The sequence below is a fragment of the Polypterus senegalus genome, chromosome 2, assembly GCF_016835505.1.
Source record: "Polypterus senegalus isolate Bchr_013 chromosome 2, ASM1683550v1, whole genome shotgun sequence".
In the NCBI taxonomy this organism is placed as follows: domain Eukaryota; kingdom Metazoa; phylum Chordata; class Cladistia; order Polypteriformes; family Polypteridae; genus Polypterus; species Polypterus senegalus.
The window spans coordinates 204862949-204880217 of record NC_053155.1 but is presented as its reverse complement, the minus strand read 5'-3'; the positions used below and the strand labels follow the sequence as shown (position 1 = coordinate 204880217).

The following is a 17269-nucleotide window of genomic DNA, read 5'->3' as shown; positions in this document are numbered from 1 at the left end:
TTTATGTTAGGTAGAATGCCCAGTGGGGGCTGGGCGGTCTCGTGGCCTAGGTACCCCTGCAGATTTTGTTTTTTTTTCTCCAGCCCTCTGGATTTTTTTTTTTGTTTGTTTTTTCTGTCCTACCTGACCATCAAACCTTACTTTATTCTTTGTTAATTATTATTGTCTGATTTTTATATTTTTTCTTTTTTCTTTCTTCATCTTGTACAGTTCTTTGAGCTACATCATTTCTATGTAAACATGCTATATAAATAAATGTTGTTGTTGTTGAAAGATTGTTATTGAACTTTTTCATTTTAAGCAAACAGTGATTAAACTGTTAAAAATTATAAAAGGAATTAGTAAGGTGGATCGACCGTTAATTTATAATAAATTCAACAGAAACACAGGGACACAAGAGGTGTGATAGACAGCAGGACTTTAGGGACATTCAAAACTCAACTTAACATATTTTGGAGGAATTAGGTGGCTAGGATTGGCAAGTTTTCTTGGACTGAATGGCCAGTTCTCATCAAATGTATTTCTAATGTTCCGAAATACAAGTAATGAGGACAAAGCCCAATAAGTTAACCAAATGACAAATCAAGAAAAAAACAGCTAACATGTCTAAATTACCACAAATTCATTACTAAACACACAAGACAGTTTTGTATTTAGTCAGACTCTTTGACAATGAATCATTGAATCTTGGGCAATGTATGAGACACTGACCTATATACTGTGTCAGGGATGCCAGGGGCAACGACCCGGCCGGGACGCCGTGAGGGACCGGAAGAGGGTCAGAGCCCACCCTGGATCACATGGGGGCCGCCTTCCTAGTTGCTCTGGGGGCCACGGGTACAGGGCATGGAAGCTCCACCCTGTAGGGGCCCGTGGTCACCACCAGGAGGTGCCCCAATGCCTTGGGGACCTGTTACCCCAGCACTTCGGCCACACCAGGAAGTGCTGGGGGGAAGATTTAGGATGGCACCCAGAGAGCTGCCAGGAGGACAGCCGGCACTTCCGCCACGCTGGGGCCTGGCCAGAGGAGGAATGCCGGGAACACCTGGGGCTCATCCGGGGACTGTTTAAAAGGAGCCGTCTCCATTCATTCAACGCTGGAGTCGGGTGGAGGCAGGACAAGGCAAGAGAGGAGAGTGGAGGCGGCCCGAAGAAAGGCATATTGTGGCCAGGATTGTGACTTTGGGGTTTGTGCACATGAGACTGGGTCTGAGTGACCAAATACTTGTATATATTATTGGATAATAAACGTGTGGTGGTTTAAAAACAACATGTCCGCCTGTCTGTGTCCGGGTCGGCTCCACATCTGCCACAGTAGTGATGTCGCAGGTTGCGACCTTTGAGATCACACCCCCTAGTAACAAGTTACCACAAAAATTTTTTCAGGATCTTTACAATTAGCTTAAATCTACAACATAATTTAGGAAACAAACTGTTCATGTTGAAAAACCCTCAAAAGGGAGGGAAAACAAAGATAATCAGTTGCCAGAGAATGCCAGAGAAAAACATTTAAAGTCAAAAAATGATAACACCTAATTTATCTTCCAACAAATGTTTTCTGTTCATCCATCCATTATCCAACCCTCTATATCATAACACAGGGTCACGGGGGTCTGCTGGAGCCAATCCCAGCCAACACAGGGCGCAAGGCAGGAACAAATCCCTGGGCAGGGCGCCAGCCCTGCGCAGCATATTTTCTACATTTGACCAAAATATTGCAAAAGAATAAGGACTATGTTTAGAGATTCACTTTGCTATAATCAACACCAGAATTGCATTCTTCTATCGTTATGTTCTATGACAGCAAATTATGGGCTATATTAAATCTGTTAAACTTTAAACAATAAATTATATAATAATTTCCATATAGGTTGATTAAATACAGTAGATTTAAAATAAATCATTGTGTTGTGAGTATCGTGTGAGGAAAAATATTCAGTTTTTTACATTAGGATGCACAACTTCATTTTAAGAAATTTATTTTGCTCTTTAACTTATACTTGTGTTTGATCATTTTCATCTAATTAAGAAAGGGAAGGGTCTTTAAGAAATGCCTGCTAGCTGGAATTGTTTTTAGAGGAGGTCAGATCTGATGTGGTGGTTTTAATCTGTGAAACTCTCTATTATACTATACAACATAGCAGTGTGATCACTGCTGCTGTCACATGCATGGAAATTGACATCCAATAGATTTTCATTACTCAGTGGGGTAAGTAAGCCAGATCTTCTTACTCTTTACTTGGCTAATAAAAGTCTAAGTCATGTCTGTGGACTATTTCTTGTTAAACATGACATTTTATCATGCTAGATATTCTGCGAGCATAATGCATATTGCCTAGACTTAAAAACATAAGAACAAAATGCTGTTTATTTAATTTGATTTTGTTTGGCTTTTTTCATTAAAGGCCACTAATATTCTTTTACAAGGTTACAATGACATTGAAACCTTATTTGAACTGTGAAATATACTATCGGTCTTAGTAAGATAAGGATCTAGATTCATCTATACTTGTTCCTCCAACATCTCAAAGAGGAACAGCTATCTTTGTGACCTTAAATTATTCATGGGACTCTGAGTGTCTTCTTATTGACAATGCAGGTTCTGATGTCACCTTTCTTCGAGAGCCTAGGCAGCTTCTCAATGTTTATGTATTAGCCAATACTGAGCTCTACAAAGATTTACATACAGCATATAATGTTTGCATTTAATCCCTAAAGTCCTATAAAAAGATAATGTTAGTCAAGTCTGGCACTGTTACATGGGTTTCAAAGCTAGTCCACGTGAAGAAGAAACCGGGTGGCTTGCAGGACTACATTGATTATCTGAGCTGTTAATGAAGCCATCATACTGGATAAACACCCTTTGTCCATGACACAAAACCTTACCACCCTTTTCAGTAATTCTCTACATTATTTTTCTTAATCTGATTAAAGTCAAAAGTTAAATACAAAGTCCTGATACTAACTTGTTTTGAAAACTGTTGCTATGAAGTGTTTTTAATTAGAAAAAAATAATCAGCATGGGGACCCTCCATCTTTTATAGGAGAAATATGATGCCATAACAAAACAAAAGTAAACAATATGGAACATAGTCATGCAAGAATACAACAGAATATTGCAGAGACAATAAAGAAACCTCTTGAGGGTCTTGAGATTTCCAATGCTATTCCAGCATCATCAAATGGCAGATATCAGCACTGAAGAGGGTACCAAGCTCATCAAAGGGCTCATTTAAATGAGGCCAAGTTACAGTCGCCAATTAACGTAACATGCTCATCCTTGGGGTATAGAAAAGAAAACCAAAGTGCATACCCCGTGGATAACAACCAGATTTGGGATTCAAATGCAGGAAACTAGATCCAAGAGGCAGTAGCGCTAAGTACTACACCATGATGCAATCCAATTACAATTTTTAAACCATTACCTATTTATCCTATAAATGCTGATATACTTTAAATGTATGCATTATTTTACATTATCTATGGCCAAATGTCAATAAAACAAGGGAAAGCTGTAATTCTAGGAATCTTGATGTGCACATTCTTCATTATCAGTCAGCTATCTGGCTCCCACAGTATTGCTTATTCTAATGTATGTTTCAGGTGTTTACAGTATATATATGTTTTTCCTGTTTATTGTTATGCTCATATTTCTTTTATTATCTATGTGTAATATTTTTTTTCTATTGTCCCTTGCACCTGTTGGGTGATACTCCAACAGGTGAGGCCAGCCTGATTTAAACCCTGCTGAGTCCTATGAGCCAGATCTCAATGAACTATCTTGGAGAATGGAGATAGTACTTTAAATGAGAGAGGACCAGGGGATGAACATGAGAAAGTTTTGTTAGCGGGAGGTCATAATGAACTTTTAGCCTGAGCAAAAACTAAACCCAGGAATCAAAGTCAAAGGAGTGAAACAAAAGACAAAAATTCAGAATCAGAGAGATCTATTCTCAGAAGCATCAAAAATTCAAAGTCAAAAAATAAGAGGAAGGAATTTTTTAACAAACAAATGAAATTAAAAGGAAAGTTTTCGAAACAGTGATTCATGGATTCATCAGACAAACTTGGCTAAAACATGGCTGATTGAGCTGACCTTTAAACATTTGACCTAATGAGATTAGAGTCACGACCTCTATGAATATACTCCTAATAACTGGAGGACATATCATAGCAATGGGATTCACAAATTGGCTGCACCCAAGAGAAACAAAAAGTGAAATCTCAGTAAATACAAACAATTTTTAAACTTCATTAAGGTGCATAAAATAGAACAACAAACTTCAGTTTTGGAATTTCTGCATGTCAAAATATTATTATCAATATGCAATTTTCAAGAAAGTGTGCAAAATTTCAAATCATTTGGACAATAGGAAGTGGGTTAAATATTGATTAAAAGATTCGTGCCAGACAACAAACAGGTGAAGTTAAAAGGAGTGTGGTAACAATAATAATAATAATAATAAAAAATAGAAAACCGCCAAATTGGCATATTTTTTCCAAATTCCAAGTTTCAACAAAACACAACCACATGTTTAATCAGAATAAGTGTCAGCTGGTTACTGGTGAAGAATAAAAAATTAAAACGCAATTTTCACTATAGCTAAGTCAACAGTTAGGGGCAAACCAATCACAAAAGAATAGTAGAGGTGAGTTTTTTGATTTCAACTTTGCACTAAGTTCATCCAATTTCCCCACTTGCCTTAAGCCTCAGCTCAAGGCGTTTTCTTTTTCATTTCTATTTCACTCTTTCACATTGTATCATTTGTGACAGAGTAAATTTAAAGATATCTCAAAAAATATATTTATAATGAAAATACTGTTCATATATAGGAATGTTAAAATACACTTTGAAATGATAGCAATAAGTCTATGATGGTATTTAACCTGAACTGCAATGGAGTGGCATAACTTTCTGGGCTGATCTCTGCATTTCAACTGGTAGAGGTAGTGTGGACACCAGGTCCCAACAGTCCTGAATTAGTATATGTGTACAGAATAGAAAAATTGATTACTTCCTAAAATTTTGAGATAAATTTAAAAAAGAAAGATATAAGTACAAATCCTTATTCAATCATAGCAGGTCAATTTAGAGTCCATAATTAACCATTAACTAAAAAAGCATGTGGAAAAGTATGGTGTCTGATAGCTTAAGGCTATGTCACTTTCCATGATTTTTCAGTGATTTTCAGTCGTATGCATCATTTACATGGTCTTAGTAAGTCAGAGGCAGGCAGCAGTGAGGCCAGTTGCATAATATGGCATGCCTAGCAATTCACTCCTATTAGGCTTGAACTCGCTCCAATAAAATGAAACAAGTGATTTTGTGTTTAGATGTAGTAGCGAGCTCTGTGTACATGAGAGCTGACAAACAATGAATGCTCATCTGGAAGTACAATATATAGAATGAAGTGATGAGGAATAAGTAACGCAGATATTATAGACTTTGCAAATAGAAGGGGGGCTTGTCAGTCTAATGTCTCATGTTTTATGTACCATGTCATAGCACAGCACAGACTCTGCCCAACACACTATTGCCTGTGACATAAAGGGGCAAGCACAAGTGTGCTGGATGGTTGACATGCAGTCAATAAATGTGACTTAGCCCGAGATTTTCAGTTGTTCAAACTGATATGGTATGGTCAGCATATCTAACTCAATATGACTCAGGTGCCACCGCGAGTGGTAGCCTTTCCAGCATCTCCATGTACGACTTTATCTTTCTACCTTTTTCTCTGTTTCACTGATCACTCCTACCACTTCCTTTTATATGGACTCTTTTTACTACTTTTTACTATTTGTGAATTTCCCCTTGGGATTGATAAAGTATCTATCTATCTATCTATCTATCTATCTATCTATCTATTTATCTATCTATCTATCTATCTATCTATCTATCTATCTATCTATCTATCTATCTATCTATCTATCTATCTAACATACACAATGACTAAAAATTGTAAAATATGCTATCTACTTTAACTGGTAACTTAAAATTGGTCCTGCATAATTGAGTTTGTGCATGTTCAGAAGTGTATCCTACGATACACTGCCCAACCCTCTGCAGCACTACTTTCTGCATTATTCTGAACTAGCCAACCCGCGGCATAGCATACGCCGCATAATTATTTATTGATGTGTGAACACTTCCTGAAAGACACAGTTGTTCAGTGGAGTGTGATTTTAAATGTGTGTTGAGATATCTCTGCAGTCGGAACGTTTTCGAAAAATAGTGCATAGAAAGACCTGTGTGGAATGCGTTTGTTTAGTGGAGTGTGTGTTAAAATGTGCTTTGAGATATTTCTGGAGCATGAAGGTTTTTGAGAAAATGTTGCATTGAAATTCCGGTGTTAAATGTGTTTGTAAATGTTTTTCAGTAAGAGGATAGTGGGAAGGTGAGATGCATGAATTTGTATAACATTGAAAGAAGTGTTGTTTTCATGAAATACATTTGAGGCGGAGGCCATGGTAGGCAAATGATCAGTCAACATGGATCAGAGGTGCACGTGGACTGTAGCACAGACGAAAGCGACTGAGGCTGTGTTTGGTGAGTTTTTGCATGCGGGCACATGAGCAGGCAGTGCACATGCCTCGAGAGCGACGGTGGATGCGGGAGGAGGGTTAGAGTTGGTGAGCGGGGCTCTGTTGAGCGTATCCGACGGTCTTAGAGTTGGCGGGCGGGGCTCTGTAAGTTGGCGGGCCTGGCCCTGTCGTGCGTATACCATGGTCTTACACTTGGCGGGCGGGGCTCTGTTAGAGTTGGCGGGCTGGGCTCTGTGAGTTGGCGGGTGTGGCTCTCTGTCTTGCGTGCGCCTTGCGTGCCCTTAGTGAATTATATATATAGATGCTGAAAGTATGGACTCTGGCACTTCACTGTAAAAAAAAATTTATTTCAAGATGCTTTAAAATGGACCTTTGATTTGTGATTTCTTTCCTTCTGTCTGCTTGTTCCTGGTTTTGTGGGGAGCTCTAAACTATTGTGGTATCAGCAGAAGGCATGAAAGAAAGAGTTCTGGGTAGGATGTCAGCCCAATGAAGGGCTTTTGAACTTTTTTGAATATGTTGGAAGTAATATCTCTCATTTGCGCTTTAAACAATCTGTAATTTATAAAATAGTAGTTTGAAATTATTGTGGTAAAACTATTAATTATTGTATTTTCAAGTTTTACTTTGCTTCATGGGCTTTTACTACTCAACTCTCCAACAATCCTTGATATGTGCAATCACTCTATTTGAAAACTAATGTTATATATCATTCACAGTTCACTATCCACATCAAAACCCTCATATTCTGAATCTGTATCCAAAAAAAATAAAAGTGTGTGTGCACTAGTCGAAATTTTAAGTTGCCAGCCTGCCAAGAAAAGCGCTATTGTTGCCCAATTATTAAATGAAAAAAGTTTACAATGAAAGGTGATGAGAAAAGTATAACTGTACCTCCAGTATCCAACCACCACAATGCAAGTTCAGTTTTACAGTTGGTAAATTACCGTTCTTGTAAAATTTTATTTTGCTGAGCATTATATCTATTCATTATGTGTTTTAAAATAATTCAATTATATTGCAGTAAATGCATATTTTGATGTAGAAGGAAATGTAATTGATTATGGAAAGTGAATAAAATTGTTTTGTTTACTTCCGTATTGCATCTAAATAATAAGAACCATTAAGTCTATACAGCCAATCAAAGTTAATTCAGGCAAAATGAAAGCAAGATTCCAGTTTGTAATTGGCTTTGACCCATTTATGACATGCAAATGTCACACTGGACTTACTAAAATGCACCAATTATTCTTGTTGCTGTAATGTTACATATAACAGTTTTCAGAGTGGAACTCTGGCTGGACAAGTAGGTTACATGTGTGTTTATTTGGCCACGCGTGATGTGTTCACTTAACTAATATTTCAGAGCATAAGAAAGAACTGTTAAAGTTTGGACAAAATACAATAAGTGACAGCCACTTAACTCTCATATAATCAGGATGGGATTAAGACTCTAATCTCATTACCTCTACCAAATACACCCTCACCAGACATTATATATGCAAATAATAAATCAGGTACATGAATTATAGTAGAAAAGGGTCCTAAGCTTTATATCGGTTCAAATTCACCATCATTTTTTCTTTGCTTCTATATGACAATGAATGTAACAAACTGATGAATGCAACATTGCATCTGCTGGAATTTAACTTTGTTTTGATATTACAGTTAATGAACATCATTTAAACAGTTTTAAAAGGTTTATGCCACTTGGGGGTCAAATAAAGTTAAGACCAGAAGAGGGTCCTTCTTTCAGGTTTGTTTTGTTTGGTGTGTCTTATCTCCTGCAGTGTCTGACACGTTCTTGGTTGATCACATCTATGTCACTGACTCCGGAGAATCGGACAGCACATTGATGTTAAAGTTACTAGTAGCAGTGATAGATAATAGCCCTCTTTTGACTATCTGTAAAGTCATTGTCATTAGTCTTAACTGCTGGTATTTAAGACTTGTTCAAAGTACTTATTTAAATCGTTATTCTATTTACTTTTTAAGATGTCTGGTAAGGTTTTCAGAGGGTCTTTTGTTTCCATCTTTTTAAACTTTTCTTTTCGGTGAACCACTGTGCTCTTGTTTTAAAACACATATGGATATTTTTCTCATTTTATGGAGCTGTAAAACATCAAATGTTCAACCTCATAAGAGCTATGAGACTCTTCCTCTAAATATTCTCCACTCATGTTAACTAAACAGGACTTGTTATTCTTTTAAATTCTTTTTTATTTACTGTATGTCTAATAGGATAGGTTTATAATTGTGACAATCAAAGCAGGGCAGGGGTGCTTACTTGATTGCAGATTGCCATGGGCACTTGTACTGTGGATGAAAACTTGTTGCTGTTATTAGGCATTATTCTCTCGCTATGCTAAGGTACTTTTGTGAAAAGGGCCCATGGTATTTGCCCCAGTCACACTGATAATAGATCTGGCCATGCATATTATAGTCTTCTCTATTCAGCCTCACAGTATTAGACTTTACCTGTCAATTGGCCCATAATATTCATAACTGAAATGCTTGTTGTAAAAAATGCATTTTAAAATCAAGAAATGTAATTTTTTCCCTAATATTGCTGTTTAATATCTCCACATATATTGTTTAGCTATCTTTCATATTAGTTCTCTGAACGTTCCTTTTATGGTTCTCAGAAAATGTTGCCCTACCTGTATATTTTTCTGCAGACGCCCAAGAAAGTGCAAAGGATTTATCTGCAGATTTCAGGTAGTACAGATAATTATCCATTTCCACAAATGAAGACAAGCAAAGCTTTTAAAGGTCACACGTAATGTGGACTGAATATTAAGATTGCCACAGGTGTTTCCACACTGTATCTGTAAATGCTGTTTATAAACAGTGCTTAAGATAATGAAATAAATGACACCGCTAATAACTCTCATCATCTCAATCACTGCTTTCTCACATCTGTTATTTTAAGGAGCTTCAGCTTGCTTAAATGTTTTTTGGGATTTAGAAGATATTATCTCATACACATTATCTCATGTCTTCCTCCTACATCCCAAAGAAGTGTGTCTGTGTTATTAGACTGATTACAATAAGTTGGGTATGACTGTGAGTATATGCTGGAATGAATTTGGTCGCACCCTTTCTCAGAGACTTTTAAATACTTTTCTACTACTGAATTATATTGCTGTCTAATATAAAACAATCGATGTATAGCAGGTTACATTTTGTGTATTAAATATCCTGAAGTAAATATTTTTGAATATATTTTCTAAATCAATTTTGTGTACTACAGAGTCATTGGGATCCAAATCTTATCCTGGAATGAAAAGTCTGCCCAGGAAATACACTTTTGGGATATGAGATAAGACAATAATATTTAGGAAAGACTCCCAAGTATATAAGGAACCTGTGACAGTGCCATAATTTAAGACCAAGTTATTAGACATATGAGCAGCTGAATACAAACTACCAGCCCCATAATATTTTGGTTTAGGTATTACTGGACTGTATATGAAGAATACAGAAATATTTGGCTAAAATACTGTAAATGTACAATTGGTACTTGGATATTGGAGAACAAAAGTTTTTCATCTGGTTTTCCTATGTTTGAATTTGTCAATTATTACTGACTAGCTGTCTCCCGTGGCTCTGCCCACATAGTAGTAGTAGTCAAATAGGACAAACTTTAAAAATAAATTAAAAAAAAAAAAAAAAATACTAATTCTGGCCAAATGGAAGGTAGGTACACTCCAAACTCAAATATTGGTACTTTATCTAATCATGTTCGGGGAGAAAAAGCAATCTAAAACATCTCTACCCTCTAAAACACACGTAGCTCTGATCTCTCTCTCAAAAACGTTAAACATTACTCCTTAACAATCTGTGGATGATAATGTCTGTTGAACAAACAGATATTACTACCTAAGCAGAGGCAAGGTACACTCCACGAGGCGAGAGATCGACTTGAACTGAGGCTGGCGCATGAGTGAAGAGTGCCCTGTCCCTCTGCCCGTAGCCACTCTTTTGGATTCACACAAATCAATTGGTACTGCATGCGAACTATGATACTTGGTGCAATGAGAGAAGTCGCAAAATCAACCGGAATGTTCAAGCAAATTATAGAAAAAAACCCAATCTAAATTTGTTCAGTAGTTCTCTCATGAAAAGCGGACAGACATACAGACAGACGGACAGCTGTTGGATTTTATAAATATATATACTGTATATACATATATATACTAGGAGGCTTACCCCCTGCTCGCCAACCCCCCTTTCCTGCACTACACTCCATCCACTTCGCGTCTCTGCTGCTCATGTTGTGAAGAAGGGGGCTGAACACACCCCAAGGATACGTAGTCACACCTCTGAAACCCCTGCTTAACTGGTGATACAATGAGAAACAAATACCGTTTTTCTTTTACTTCCTCTTTGCTCGATCAACTGCTGGGTTGCTGCTGTGCCATGTGACCTGCATCCTGTGCGGCGCTTCGAACATTTAAAAGCCTATACAGCAGCTGTCTTTGTCATCTACTCTTTGTCTTTTATTTCCGGCCCCACGGGCGCGGTTAAACCTGTTGGCACAAAGTCTTGTCTCACAGGATGTGAGTTCTTGATATTTCTTAGTTTATAATTTAAAAGTGGAATAACAATCTGAAAATCTAGCAACATCACAGTGTGACAAACGTGACATAAAATCATTTCACTTTTAGGCTTGGATTTTATAGATAGATAGATAGATAGATAGATAGATAGATAGATAGATAGATAGATAGATAGATAGATAGATAGATAGATAGATAGATAGATAGATAGATAGATAGATAGATATTCAGTTGAAAGGATAGTCCACAATCCATTTAGCTTCCACTATACTAAACTGATGAAACCCTTACCTACACTTCGCACTGCCTCAGCATCACCTCAGACATTAAGAAGGTCTGATAGCCTCGTCCTTCAGCCAAATGGGTTACAACCAAACTAAAATATTGTGTTGCATCTGAAAGCCCGCTTTACCCAATAGTCAAGCTGTCTGAACTATTGAATCAACTGATGAAATGCCTAATTACAGATTTTAAATTGCTTCATTAATGAAACGGTGCCTGTGATTATGATCTGCTGACTTGCTTTCTGCAGATCAGCAGGTGAGCTCAACATCAGTGGGACTTACAAAGAAACAGCTTGAAATGAAAGAATTTTAAATGCAATTCTCATGCAAAGTATCTATTGCCCCAAAATGTGAACTATATGTAAACACAGACAAAATATATTATGGAAAATAAAATATAGCTTATTTAAAAAAATTATTATGCAAAATGATTGAAAACTTTCTATTGCCATCACTGTGTAAATATCAATACCTGGATGAATACAGAATCTACCATTGCTATCAATTATAACAAAATAAGATTGTTCTGATTTTTCAGAAATCATTTTTGATGTTTTTCGAACACTTCTTAACAATATTCTGATTTTCAGTTGGTAAAGAGCATCATCCATTGATTAGCAACCCACTTGATCCTATCCCAGCAGTAAACAACCATGGAATGAATGGCAGTCAATCACCAGAAACACTCATGCAAGTATTTACACTCACTCATGCTGGGCTTATTTAGCAATGGAACTAATCTGGATGTCTTTGACACATGGTGGAAAACAGGAGAACAAAGAGAAAAAACAAAAAGGCTCCCTTTACACCCGAAAATATGAGTTGTATGGTTTGTATCCTGACATACTGGGAATTTAGTCAGATTACATTTACAGCTGATATTAAATACATGCCCAATGTCTGCATATTGACCAGATAGAGATCTGATATCACCTTCCTTTGCAAAATTCAAATCAGTTTCAACTTTCATGGCTGATATATGCAAAAAGAAAATACATTTACACTTGACAATTGTGTTACATGTGTTCACTATTAATTTCTGACCACCTTCAAATGTGATCTTAGTGATCTGATCACAGTCCAATTGCGCCTTTGAAACCTGATTTGGTCAAGCGCTATTCGATCATGATCAGATCACCAAAAACACAGGGTAATGCTAGATATCGGGGGGACAGGCACAGGGAAGAAATTGCAAACTTGACACAGTGTCTTTTCAATGCAGGACTCTGGAGCTGTAAGGCAGCAATGCTAAGAATTGTATAAACGTCTTGTCCTAAATCACATCAGTATACTGTCAAATTAAAAATGGGATTTTACTAATACTAATACTAATAATAATAATAACATTTGAATGACGGAAACAATGTATTCACAAAACATACAACATCACAAAAGATATGTTCACAAAACATACTTCATATGTGCAAGATGATTTACAGGAATGTCTCAACCTTTTTGCCACCATGTTCAACACATGTACCACATACATTGTCCACAAAAAATGTACATAAGTATATACATAGCAGTACCATTAGTGTTAACATCATTTTGACTCACCCTGTATAGGTGTGGATTAGCAAACTCTTGACTTACTTTACAACACAAAAAGCACACTGTCTTTTGAAAGTAGCTAAAATGGAAAGTTATTACCCTGATGTTCCTTTATTAATGTAAAAAGGGTAGAAATGCTCCATGCAATGATTTCACTAAAAGTAACAGTCATTAAGTAATATAGAATACAACAAAAACTACTGTAGCATAAATTAAATGCATTATTTTAAGTTAAATAAACTACATTTTTTTTGTCTGAACTGTTTTATCTTTGCTGTCTTCAAATGTAAGCCCAGGCACATCTGTCCTTTAATTGTGTGTCTTTTCCTGGGGTGAATGAGATTGTGAGTGTTAGTATTGCCGTTTACTGGTTCCTCGTCTCAATTTTCTTTTCGCCTGCTCCTGATGTTTCCAAGACAGGCTTTGACCTTCTGTGATCCTGAATTAGGTTCACAGTTTTTTTATTCGTTGCATATATTCTTGATTAAAAATTCAGTCTTAAAAGGGAAGAGTGGCATATATCTTATACATAATTAAAATATTTCATATAGTTTAGTTAAAATGAGGTAGCAAATGAGCCTGATGTTGTTATTATCAATTATTTAGCCATCTATACATACATTTCCTGCACCAGTTACAGGCATTGGAAGCAAACTCCTATTCCAGCACCTACAGTATGATTGGCAAAGCTAAGAATATTTAAGTAACCCAGTTTTCCCTTGGGATTAATAAAGTATCTATCTATCTATCTATCTATCTATCTATCTATCTATCTATCTATCTATCTATCTATCTATCTATCTATCTATCTATCTATCTATCTATCTATCTATCTATCACCAAGGATGGGATGTTAGAAATTGCGGGCGCTGTGACAACATTTTGAATTCCTATTGTTACTTTTGTGGCCATTTATCAATTATTCCCATCAGTATTCACTTGTATAGAATCACACAGCCCATGTGCTTTTCATAAATAAAGACAGTCAGAGAAAGGGCTGACTGATTGCAGAAAGCGTAGTATACGTAGTATACTAAATCATTAAGCAAAATGGCACAAGACACCTCCAATAATAAAACTTTCAATAGAATAAATCACAACACTGGCTTCAAGTGGAGACAGAGAATATATATGATTATTATTAAAAATAACAACAGTCCCGGCATTCATTTTTCCAACCTTACAATAAAGCATTTGTAACAATCATTCATTTTTGCCACTGTATTGGACTATTCAGTAGAAGCACTGAGAAATCAATTAATGGATTTACATTAATACTTCAAATGCAAAAATCTAGAAATACATACATTATTTGCATTGTAGCACGACTTGATTTGAAGTAAGGGCCACAAGGCCCCTAACTTCGGGATAAAAAGGAATTCTTCCTTAAGTAAGCCTTAGAATAATGGATTGTACAACCCCATGAAAACCACACATTATAACATTACAAAGGCAGAATCAACTACAAACCATATCAAACCTAAATTTGATGTGCATAACTTGCGACCAAAATTAATTAAGTCTCCAGCTAAACCACTCACTTAAAATACCCCGTTATGTTATGGATGCTTCCTCTTGGCCATATTTTACTTCCATTGTGATTTAAACCACTTCGATTATTCTGCTGCATAAACTTTAATCAGTAAAATGAGTCAGATATTAACCACATGTCTTAAATGCTCTTCAGTCTCCCAAAAAATTATTCTAAGCATTTAGTTTGTGGACAATGCATACATCTACTTTCACCTTTTTAACAGAGTAGTACAGAAAACATTTCCTGCAGAATGAGAAAATGTATACTCACAAAAACCACTCCAATTATGTAATCAAAACAATAATTAAATAAATAGAAATGAAAACTGAAAAGCACATCTCTTAATTCCATTAGAGAACCAAGTAATTATTTTCTTACCTTCAGGCAATCCTCTTGCTTTGAGAAGTCATGGAAGTTGCTAGCCCAGTATTCTGGGGAGTTGAGTAGAAATTCCACCTCAGCAATGGACTGTAGCAGCCGGTATATTTCGGCAAGATAGACAGAAGGCACATGAGATGTCTCCGAAAATGGTTCTTCACTGGTCACGATAGTCTTCTCCTCATAAATTGTGTGCTAGCGTGGATACATAAGAACAGGTTAATTTTGCGTGCACATTTTTATCAAACACCCTCCAAGCAATAAGTGCAAATGAAACTGATGACCCATTTAAAACTTACTTTATCTATTAAAAAATGCAGTAATCAGTCATTTCATGCTGAATTGTCTGGAAAAGTTTTTAAAAGTGTAAAGACAGTTAAAACAAAAATGGTTAATGGAGACATAAAGGGCACATATAAAAGATGGAATACGCTATTGAAATTTGACTACGGATCAAGTCATATTACCACAAATTATTTTATATTAAGCAGAAACATTAATTACTTAACTCACTGGAGCATTTTCTGAAAACACTGGGTGCAATGCAAGAATCATCTTTGGAAATGATGCTATGCCTTTTTAGGGCATAGGTGAAAACACATTTCTTGACAATACAGGTAAATGCAAATTACAGTAATAATTTTGAATATGTAATATTATTAAATCTTACTTCATTATGTTGAGTCGCTGTGAATATAGTCATATTCTGATTACTTCCTTGCATAATTTTTAATTCAGATATGTACACAATTCTCAGATCTGACGTGGAATCAGACAAATTGGACTTCAAATTACTACAATGTTAATTTTTCTTTTTTGCATGTGAAGCATTTACAGGGTAAAGCAAACAGGCACTATTGAGTAATAATGATAGAAAATATAACACAAATATTGACTTGTGTTTTTATTCAAAAACTTCACTCATCCACACCTTTCTCCTAATGTGAACATTTGGACAACTCACCTCCTAAGCTAGATTACTTATTTTTGTTTCCATGTATTTATGGAAAGAGGTTAGTATTGTGAGTATTTTTTTTATTGAAAGTACCATTTATGCAAAGTACTTTGTTCATATTTTCATCACATTCAAAATCTTAACAGTTACCAATCTTTTATTTAAATGTCAAATAAGTGGGATGGCTGCTGAAACAGTTCGCACAGTACTGCAGCGGTTAGTGCTGTGACTGTCCAACCCCAGGTATCTGAGTGGAAATCCAACTTGGGTCATTGTCTTTTATGGGTTCTCTCTGGGAACTCCAGCTTCATCCACATCACGCAAACATTCAGGTTAATTAATCAGATTGATTAAAAACTGTAAATTAGCCTGGTATGTCTCACTGTTGGGGTTTATATATAATATTTGTATTAGAGTTCTCCCTTTTAATTCCAAGACTGGCTCTGGTTTCTGAAGACCCTACATTGGTATAAATAGGTTTGAAAATTATTTTGTAATTATAGATTGAGTGAAATCCCAAACTGAAAAGTGAGTATAGTTTCCTAAAGTACAAAAACATTTCTTCCTTTCAGCACAATAAATCACTTACAATGTTTTCTCAGTACCTAAAATGAAGTACTCAGCTACAACTCATTACATCCAATTCAGGATAGGATTGACCCTTAGAGGGCACAACTGTAAAAAATGGAATGACCATTGCATCTTTTGAGGTCTTATTAATCTCCTCAATCATCAACTTTTTGAACCCACTTTTTCTGTCCTAGAGTCTGTCCCAACAGCTTTAGAGTAACACAAACCAGGAATCAACTCTGGTTAGTAGACAGGTTCACCACAAAGCCTCACAAAGAAACACAGTCATTCAGTTATGAGTGTCCAATAAAACCATATTTGTTACACTGAGGAAAAAAAGGGACTACCTGATGATTATCCATATAGACACTGGGAGAAACGTGTTAGAAGTTAACTTCCGATCCTGGAGCTGACAGGCAGAAGCGATGACCACTGTTCCTTGACCATTATTATTGCAATGCCATAATGGCATTAATAAGTCTAACACTGAATTTAGTGTCTTTAAAAAATATACAACTGCTTGACTCCCCCTTTGATTATCCACTCATACATGTTCTGTATCTGCACAATCAATTTCAAGATTCGGGGGGAGCCACTGAAAGAAGCAGAATCAGGTGCAAGGTGGAAAAACACCCTAGACAGAATACCAGTATTACATATACTGTCATGTTAAGGACCCTTTTAAGTGCATGTTTAGGATTACAGGGAGTTCAAGTCAATACTGACATTATTAGCTGCAGAGCTGAAACTCACATTAGTCCATCACAGGTTACCATTTACACTGAGCTCATATCAAGCCAATTTAGAGATACCAATAAACCTAATCTATACCTTGTTCCAGGAGTACACAGAGAAGCATGAATTCTTTTTTATTTTCTATTTTTACAAACGT

The 17269-nt window shown here is 36.2% G+C and overlaps 1 protein-coding gene across 12 annotated transcripts in view; it reads right to left on the bottom strand.

The window, feature by feature from the left end:
* Positions 1 to 17269, bottom strand: part of dmd (dystrophin) — a 2654580-nt gene that overhangs the window by 1437838 nt on the left and 1199473 nt on the right. For all 12 annotated transcript variants that reach the window (XM_039745194.1, XM_039745193.1, XM_039745197.1 and 9 more), the window contains one exon: positions 14853 to 15047. In XM_039745194.1, coding sequence (XP_039601128.1) covers positions 14853 to 15047 — 195 coding nt within the window. The remainder of the gene's footprint in view (positions 1 to 14852; positions 15048 to 17269) is intronic.